The sequence below is a fragment of the Lampris incognitus genome, chromosome 1, assembly GCF_029633865.1.
Source record: "Lampris incognitus isolate fLamInc1 chromosome 1, fLamInc1.hap2, whole genome shotgun sequence".
In the NCBI taxonomy this organism is placed as follows: domain Eukaryota; kingdom Metazoa; phylum Chordata; class Actinopteri; order Lampriformes; family Lampridae; genus Lampris; species Lampris incognitus.
In genome coordinates this window covers 142753085-142763084 of record NC_079211.1, presented here as the reverse complement: position 1 = coordinate 142763084, position 10000 = coordinate 142753085, and the positions used below count along the sequence as shown (strand labels likewise).

The 10000-nt window shown below is 50.2% G+C and overlaps 1 protein-coding gene across 1 annotated transcript in view; it reads left to right on the top strand.

The window, feature by feature from the left end:
- The window catches only part of LOC130125563 (uncharacterized), a 49108-nt gene that overhangs the window by 920 nt on the left and 38188 nt on the right, over positions 1 to 10000 (top strand). The window contains exon 2 of the mRNA XM_056295168.1: positions 3426 to 3524. Coding sequence (XP_056151143.1) covers positions 3426 to 3524 — 99 coding nt within the window. The remainder of the gene's footprint in view (positions 1 to 3425; positions 3525 to 10000) is intronic.

Here is a 10000-nt window from a genome sequence, read left to right as displayed (position 1 = left end):
CGCAGACTCGGCCAATTGTGTCTGTAGGGACGCCCGACTGAGCCGGAGGTAATGCGGGGATTCGAACCGGCGATCCCTGTGTTGGTGGGCAACGGAATAGACCACCACGCCAGGCGGGCACCCCACAAGCCGTTATTCTACTGCAAAGGAGATGAAAACGATGCTACACGGACTATATTTATCTCAGAGGAAGGCGATAGATATACTAGACTAATATAACTTTAAGTGATCCAAATCAGCATTAGAAAGACGCAAAGTAGATGGTGAAATATGTTATAATGGGTTCGACACGAGGACAAAACCGTGTCACAGTTCATGATGGCACTTGTATTCGTAGGCCTGTCAAACACAATAGAAAGTATTCACCTTTAGTGAAAAATTATGGGTACCGTTCAAGTAAATATTATCTTACCATCCATCCATCCATTATCTGAACCGCTTATCCTGCTCTCAGGGTCGCGGGGATGCTGGAGCCTGTCCCAGCAGTCATTGGACGGCAGGCGGGGAGACACCCTGGACACACACACACACACACACACACACCTAGGGACAATGTAGTACGGCCGATTCACCTGACCTGCATGTCTTTGGACTGTGGGAGGAAACCGGAGCACCCGGAGGAAACCCACGCAGACATGGGGAGAACATGCAAACGCCACACAGAGGACGACCCGGGACGACCCCCAAGGTTGCACCACCGCAGGGCTCGAACCCAGGACCTTCTTGCTGTGAGGCGACCGCGCTAACCACTGCGCCACCGTGTCGCCGCTATCTTACCTTATTAGTGTCTTATTATCTTAAATGTTGTACTGTTTCCATTTGTTTTATTTTGAAAAGCAGGCTTGCCCGTCTGTCGTTATCAGGTCAGTCATTGCTTTCAAGTAATATCACGTCCCGCGTGACCTGAAGTCACCCTGCAAAGAGCTCCAACGCGTTAATGCTGAAATTGCCTCGCCGTGTGCCTGTGTGCCCTCGTTGGGAAGCGTGTTATTCCTGAATGCAGAAGGGTCTGACTTACATATTAGTGTAACTACATCATCACGCTGCCTTTGCCTGGTAGCAAACGTGCACAAATGAGGATTACAAGTCTTGAGAAGGCAACAGGTCATGGTCGGTAAGCTGCCCGGGGGGGGTCACTGATATAGAGTCGCGTTTGACAGGCTGTGGAGGAGGCTCTATTGTTGCCGGTGTGTCTGAATGTTACCTGGAGGCGCTATCGCTGAGACTGGAGCATTATCCTATTATTAGGCTTAGTTGTTTACGCTTATTACCGCTTGTCAGGTAGGCCGAGAAATCCCGCTGAAAACCAGCATCCGCCGGAAAAGACACGACCGCCTCCTTATCTCGTCCCAAGTACACCGGCTTAGGAGAAAAAAAATTCAGAGGCCTTTAAGAATCTCTAGATAGGACACAACAAACCCGGTGAATTTTCTCTGAGCTTTGTGTTTGTTCTGGGAGCTTTTTGTTGAATATTTCACCCGAGCCCCACACACACACACACACACACACACACAGGTGTTGTTCGGCAAGGCGGCGAGAGGATGGGAAGGGTTCAGGTTTTGCGCCCGTTTGGTCTTCGTTCCAGTCGAAATTCCATAGCTGGAAGTACACGTGCGTTGAGACGGCTCCGATTGGTATCTCTGTTTGTAGAGGAAGTAAACAAAATTTAAAAAAAAGAAAGGAAAAAAAAAAGCCCATCATATGGTCCGGCAGATTTCGGGCACAGAACCAGAGATGACAAATGTGCTCTCGCAATAATTCAATCTGCTCTCATAATTCACTAAGTTTCAGGAACAGACCGAACGGGGTTTCCCCCCCCCCCTCCTCCTTTCCTTGCAAATAAGCCGGCGTCCAGTAACTGTTACGGAGTCTTAAGTCGAGACGCTTCCTGTTTTGCGTTGTCTGTTGACAGACTGAGGGGTATAAAGACACTCGGGGAGTGGCAGAATGGGCTGTGAATATGTTCACGAGAATGGCATCGGATCCCAGACACGCTGTTACAGCGGTGTCATTGTAACGGTATATTTACACAGGGGCGCGGAGGCCCTCGCAGTGGCGCGGCGTTGTGGCCCTCGAGGTTGCGCATTTCCATACCCGGTCTGATGTTTACGCACCTGCTTTTGTTTCGTCTTCGGATCCCAGTGTTGTTCCATACCAACTCCCACTTCTCTCGCATGTTAACTTTGATGCTGGCAGTATATTGTGTGTCACGATACCGCGGTACTGTGTGGCACGCCAGCAAACGGCGAACCCAGCCTTCTGGTGTGAATTGGCTTTGTGCTCCGCGGCTAAAGCTGGCAGCCGGAGCCAAAAGACAATTAACCAAACCCGGGAATCTATGAATGAGGAAGCACATACAGCACAAAGCAAACATTTCACTTACGATGCGTCATATATAAGGAGTTTGTCATCTTAAGAACGAGGCACCCGGGGCGTCCGGGAGGCGTGGCGGTCTATTCCGTTGCCTACCAACACGGGGATCGCCGGTTCGAATCCCCGTGTTAACCTCCAGCTCCGTCGGGCGTCCCTACAGACACGATGGGCCGTGTCTGCAGGTGGGAAGCCGGATGTGGGTATGTGTCCTGGTCGCTGCACTAGCGCCTCCTCTGGTCGGTCAGGGCACCTGTTCGGAGGGGGAGCTTGGGGGGAATAGCGTGAGCCTCCCACGTGCTACGTCCCCCTGGTGAAACTCCTCACTGTCAGATGAAAAGAAGCGGCTGGCAACTCCACATGTATCGGAGGAGGCCTGTGGTAGTCCGCCGCCCTCCCCGGATCAGCAGAGGGGGGTGGAACAGCAACCGGGACGGCTCGGAAGAGTGGGGTAATTGGCCGAGTACAACTGGGGAATTCATCCATCCATCCATTATCCGACCCGCTTATCCTGCTCTCAGGGTCATGGGGGTGCCGGAGCCTATCCCAGCAGTCACTGGGTGGCGGGTGGCGGGGGGGGGGAGACACCCTGGACAGGCCTCCAGGAGGACAAAAGAAAAAGGAACGAGGCACCTCTTAGGCCAGCTAGCTGAGCTGGTTGCAACGCCTTGGCACCCTGTTGTAAAAAAATGGTACCCGGCTACAGCTGTACACGATGGGCGAGGCTCAGCGTTTTCGGTTTTCGTTTTTCAAAGCCATCCAGCATGCCGAATTTCGCCACAAGAGGGCACTGTTACATAACCTCACACGAACAGGAACAACTTTCGGACCCGTGGAAACATAAAATCCGTTTAAAAATCTGGGCATTTTTCGGTGCAAAATCGGTAAAAGCCGAAACCGCTGAGCCTCGATGGATGGGACACCTCGCACATGTGGGCTGTCTCGGTGTGTACGTCCCCGGGCATATCACACCGTGCGTTTTCAAGCAAATGATGTCAAACGTGCTGGATTAGTCGTCGTGATGTTCACACCTTTTCTGTCATTTCCATTTGCAGAAGAAGAACTTCGTGTTGATGATGGTTGATCCGGACGCACCCGGCCGCGCCAACCCGCCCCGTGCCCACAGGAGGCACCGGCCAGCAGCAGACATCAAGGTAAGGGCAACGCCGAGCGTACAGTTACAGTTTGTGATCGTGCCGGGGACATGGATGGAATCCGTTATTGGATTAGGGGCTCCTATACGACCGAGTTATAGGAGTAGTGTCATAATTTTCCAAAAATTGCACCCCCCCCCCACCACCCCTAATCTCTCCAGCCTCGCTTGGCAAGTGCGCTGTTTACATCCGCGCCGGAAACTAACGCAGGGCTGAAAAATTATGAATGGTTTTTTTAAAGCCTAACTTGGTGGTGGTGGTGGTGGGGGGGGGTGGGGGGAGACGCCGAGTTCAAAAATGTTAATTTTTTTCATATCATGTATCATGTGCAATAAATGCCTGTGACAAAAGTGTGGGAGTAAGTCGTTCTAAATGGCTGTGAAAGTTTGCGAGGCCCTGTCAGCGGCAATTTCCCTCCGCCGCAGAGAGCCCGGGATGTGTCAGCGCATGCTTGCGAGACTCGAGATTGAGGGGAGCAGCGTGCGAGGCGCAGACTCTCTTCTCCCATAGAGCTCCCGGTCCCTCAGCTCTCTCTCTCCCTCTCTCCCCCCCCCCCCCCCCCCCTCCAGTGGAGAGATCTTGGCAGAGCGCTCTCCCTTCATCTGTTCCCCGCAGGCAGAGAAGCTCCCCCGATGATCCACACGTCTCCATATTTTACACCCCCGAAATGGGCACCGCTCCGATCCCCGTGTTTCTCTTCGTATTTCGCTCCCTTTTTTTTTTTTTTTTTTTTGTCATCCATCCGTTTGTGTGTTTTCGCATTCTTGCATCCTAACGCCAAATGCATGTTAAGTTGTTGATTGCCTCAAATATTTTGGAGGTTTGCAGACATTTCTTTAATCCCCCTGCAACCCCGGAGATCAGCCCGGTAGATTAGCGCGAGTGGTCTGAAAAACAACCCGGCAAAGACGCTCCCGCAACATTTTGGCTGCTTTCGCTTCATAGGGGTAATCGCGCACCGAGCGAATACCCACAATGATTCAAATATCCAAACGTGAGGTGTCTGATATGTCTATTTCAGCGTTGCGCTGGAAGAGGATGAATAGAAAATGTCCGTCAAGTGACTGAGCCGAGCGGGGATACGCTCCAGGGATGGTTTGGAGAATCGCATCCCTGCTTCCTGCCGCAAAAGGAGCAAATCATTTGCACAGTATCACTCATTACACGACACGGGAGGAATGTGAAAGTATTTTCTGATACTTTCTCATGTTCAAAACATTTGCATTATTCATTTTTTTTTTTCCTCTTCCGTAAACCCGTACAGTCTGGTCTGGTCACTCGGCCAGTTGAGAATAAACAACCGTCTTTCAACTGCCCAGACGGACCACATCCTCTCAAGCAATTCAATTTCCTGTCACTCGTGTGGGCGTCGACCTGCGTTGCTCGCGCAGCGATTGGCCGGTGAAATGAGATGGGGTTTGGGTTTTTTTTTTATTGTGACTGGTGGTTGGTCAGAGGGGTTAATGAGGCTTTTGAGCGATGCCGAGCCGTGGTGGGAGGTGTTTAATTGACCAAGATGGCGAGGTGACATCACAGGGCCTCGCTCGGTGTCCTTCACGTGTCGATGTAAATGCGGTCGGTTGTTCTCGCAATGCGTGTGGGATTTTGAATTTTACAAAATGAATATGCTTTCCGTTGTGTTGTAAGAGAGAGAGAGGGAGAGAGAGAGTGTGAAATTCAACAAAAAAGAGGAAATTGATGGATAGAAGCCTTCATTTAAATGTTGTGACTAGACCAGTGTTTCTCAACCCAGTCCTCAAGGACCCCCCCCCTAATCCTGCATATTTTCTTTGCAACCCTGAATAGGTACCTGTTTGTAGTTATTCAACCAATCAGCAATTAATTTTGTCAGACGTTGCACACCTTGCATAATTAAGTGTTGCGAGATGATTGGTCGAGTAAGTACAAGCAGGGCTACCTATGCAGGGTTACAATGAAAATCTGCAGGATAGGGGGGTCCTTGAGGACTGGGTTGAGAAACACTGGACTAGACTATCATTTTCTATGCCGTATTTGCAGAAAGGAAGTCATGAAAGAAAGTATGGCGACAGCCATGGCCGCACGTCCATGAATACCGGGGTGGCGTCCGGCGACAGGAAGGGCGTCCGGCGTAAGATTTTGCCAAATCGTTATGCGGACTGACGAGACCGCCATCGGTGCCGTGCCCTCACAGGGCACCGATGGAAACGGTCCAATCCGCTGTGGCGACCCCTGGGAAAGGGGGGGCGACCCGAAAAGAAGAAGAATTTGTAGGGAGGAAGTCAGTCTCCTTGCAGGGAGGGATAGATCGAGCTGTCAGATGCTGAGTGGATCGCCATTTGATTCCCACTAGTCGAGACAATAGGAGCTTTAACAGCCATACCGTGTCATTAATCCGAGGTCATCTGGGCTTACCCCAGATTGCAGACGGTGATATAATTAGTTTGTATTCTTTATCCTGAACCGTCATTTTGAAGGTAAAGGGGTTCCTGGAATCGGCAGAAAGACGAGTCGGGTCAACCCGGCCTCCACTGTGCTGTACAGTAGATGTGCACTGAATCCTCGGCGGGGGTCTCATTAGGCAGGCAACAATAACGGAGCAAGGACACAGCGGCCCACCCGGTGTGCTGCAGCCAACGTGGATCATCACCCCGCTTTGGGCCGCGTCGTCTTCGTAGCAACCCTCTTGCCAGAGCAGGCGCAGAGGGCCTGCTCGTCGCCCCTGCCAAAATGCACTTTTGCCCCCCGACAGAGCCACTCCAGATCTTGGCTCGCCACGCTCCGCGGATGGGAACATCAAACAGTTTCGCGTTAGCCACACTGCAGGTTTTCCGACGCATTTCTGCTACGGGGAAAGATGCATGACACTGTCTGGTATCGGCTAACCGCTATGATGCAATTCTTTTCAAATAATCTCTGCTGTATGGAGACCGGTTGCTGCTAAGAGTGTTTTTTTTTTTTTTTGGTTGCCGTGTTGTATGATGTGATCCTTTTTTCTCAAGAGACCCCCCCCCCCCACTTCCGGAAGTCAGATTGTGCATCGTATCAGTTATCCCACCATCGCTCCAGGGGCGAAAATCTGATATCGACTTTGGAGGGGACAATTACATTAAATGTTCTCAAGCGCAATTCCTGATGAGGGGGACACTAAAAGTAGTGCTGTACATCAGGGGCGAGATATTGGGGGGGGGATACATTTTTCCCAGGATGGGGGGCCGTCCCCCCGCGGGATTTCCGCCCATGCATCGCTCTCTACTTGGAGCAAGAGCGGTTCACCGAACAGTGAACTGTAACACGTGTAGCCAGGAGTCACATCGTCACATCCGTGCATCCTCCCTGCAGGTTGCCTTTCCCAGTGACCCGCAGAGCGACAAAAACGGCAACTCGGGCATCTCTGCCACACTTTTGGCGTTTTGCATCAATTAGGGACAATTACCAAAATAACCGTCAACAGATTGCCGCCTCGCTGTGGAAGTGGAATTCCAGATTGCGAGCCTCGCCCTCCCTTCTCTGCGCTCGCCCAGAGTCTAAACCAATGCAGATGTTCCGGTACGGTCTCACAGCAGTGATTACAGTAACAAACAAGTCATTAGTATCTGAATAGAGTCGGCTCATACACACAAACACACTGCCAGGCGTTGCTCTTACTTGTTTACACTCCCTAATTATGGTTTGGGCTGTTTGTGAGTCAACACGATAGAATACGAACTTCAATAATTTGATTTTTTTTTTTTTTTTTTTTAGTGAATAATTAATACCCTGAATAATGGCGTGCTCGCCTTCCTACATTTGCAAAGTTTAGGCGTCCGTGAGCCGTGAAAGGAAAACACGACTTTTCACTTGCGACATCGAACATTTTGTAAGGTTTTCCGCTTAATGTTCGTCTGCATTACATCTATATACATTTTCATTTTCTAACATATGCCGTCGTCCTTACAGCACTTGACAAATACATTTAAAGAAAGTATGCGGGTAAGCCAAACTAGAGCAACACAAGATTATCATTTTCAAAATGTCTCGTCTACACAACAGCCACTAGATACTGCACAGGAGTGTTGCAGACACAGTTTGATTGGTTTTCTGTTGGGTTTTTTCTGGTGTGTGTGTGTGTGTGTGTGTGTGTGTGTGTGTGTGCGCGCTTGCAGATATTAAAAAAAAGTTAAAGCACATAGTTTATTATTTTACAAACTTAAAAACAACTATGTGCTTTAAAAAACTACCAGCAGATTCAAGACCCTCCGGGGTCCTGTTCATTTAGTGTGTTGTGCAGTCGGTCCGTCATTTGATTTAATTTATTTATTTATTTCGTTGTCCTTCCTGCCCCCCCAGATTCGCTTCAAGAAGCCCTCTGAACTGGAAGTGGTCCTGCTATTGTCCGCGCGCTTCTCCCCGGGCGTAGCGCGGCCAGGTGGACGGCTCGGAAACGGCGCACCGGGGACGTGCGTGTTGCAGAATCCTCCTCTTTTTTTTTTCTGCAATCGCTCCCGAAGGAGGGCAGGGCCCGTCTTCTGCTGCCGGCCAGGCGAGGACAAACAGTGGAAGTATTGTAAGCCCGCCCCGGCCCAGCTGTTGTTGTGTTTGTGAGCGTTGGTGTCCCACACGGATCGTCCGCTCCACACCTCGAGATCGCTTCTCGGCTGCACCGTACTAGCCCTCTTACGTCTTTCTCGTTGACTCGAGTACGGCGGTGGTCCTCGCAGACGGCTCTGCCTCCAAAGCAGGGGTGTTCAACTCCAGGCCTCGAGGGCCGCGGTGTCTGCAGGTATGTGTCGCGACCGTGCACTTACACCACCTGATTAAACTGGTTCCTTTCCCGCCTCGATCCAGGAGGCGAGCTAATTAGTTCAATCAGGCGGGGTAGTGCACGGTCCCGACACATACCTGCACACCGCGGCCCTCCAGGCCTGGAGTTGGACACCCCCCGCGAGTCTAAAGGGAGCGCGTCCCTGGTGTTCGTTCTGGTCGGAGCGACGTCGAGTTTCTAAAACAAGACCCCCCGAGTCTCGAGCCGCCGGTCCGAGCGGCGTCAGACGGCGGGGACGGCTTTCCATCGCCTCTCTCCGCTGACCTTGCAGCAGGTTTTGCAGAAAATAACCCCGCAAATATTGCTAATCAACATACATGATCGCATGGCTCTCTATCCTGTAATTACCCCTGCCGTGGCATGTTGTGATGTAAGAGTTCCTCTTTGACGGACAGCTGCCCCCATATGGAAGCCAAAAACAATCTCCCGGAGGCCAGGCGAACCACAGCTAGCTCCGGCGCGAGAACAAAGAACCATTGGTATTATTCATAATTAAATACTTATTGTGTGCCGGGCTGAATATTTCCATTCTCCTGCCTCTCCGCCGCTCGCTCTCGTTCCCCCCTCTTGGTACTTTGCACCTCGCGCAGGGGGAACATCTGTCTGGCGTCAAGCGAGGAGCCCGGCTGTGCAGATTGGAGCAGGTAGAGGAGCACATTTGTAGCCCGGCTAATGATGAGAGCGTCTGCCCTCTCTCCGCGAGGAGACGCAAGCTGCTGCTCCACGCTCACTCACTCCACTCGCACGCCCAGGGAAACAGATTTCCAAACATATGCAGTGTGTTTTTTAATCCAGTTGAGCACTTCAGTTCCCAGCAAAAACACAAATAACCTTACGGGACACCCATATCTTACGAACAAGGGGGGTGGGCGCGAAGGGATTGAACAATTTTTTTTTCCTTTTTAAATGCTTTTTTTTTTTTCCTTCTTCTTCTTCTCCCCTCCAAAGTTGCGAAACATGCGCGTAACCCAGGTTAACAGTTTTGTTGTTTGTGGTTTAGCAAACTTTTACACAGAAGTACCTCCTGGCTCCGAGTCATCGCCAGCAACTTTATCCGGTCTAAATTGCAGTTGGTACACCTGTTGTCGTCCTTTGTTTAAACTCTAAATGGCAGCGTCGACATGTTCTGGGTGTAAAACGCCTTGGGGGAAGAAAGAAAAAAAGAAAGCCCAACAGTAACGCGTGATTTAAAGATAAGGATTAAGTCAAGTAATTTACATAATGACAAGTTGTGCCAATACTTACAGAATTGTTTTGAGTATATGAACCAAAATACAGTAGATTATAGTGACATATACAGTAGATTATATAGATATATATATACAGGTACACATTTTTAACCTGGACCTCATTAAAACATTTTTGAGCCCTGTGATGGCCTGGCGGCCTGTCCAGGGTGTCTCCCCGCCTGCCGCCCAATGACTGCTGGGATAGGCTCCGGCATCCCCACGACCCTGAGAGCAGGATAAGCGGTTTGGAGAATGGATGATATATACAGCAGTTATATACATTGTTGATATACAGTGGGTTGATATATACAGCAGTTATATACATTGTTGATATACAGTGGTTTGATATATACAGTAGTTATATAGATTACTGATATATACAGTGGGTTGATATATACAGAAGTTATATAGATTACTGATATATACAGTGGGTTGATATATACAGTAGTTATATAGATTATTGA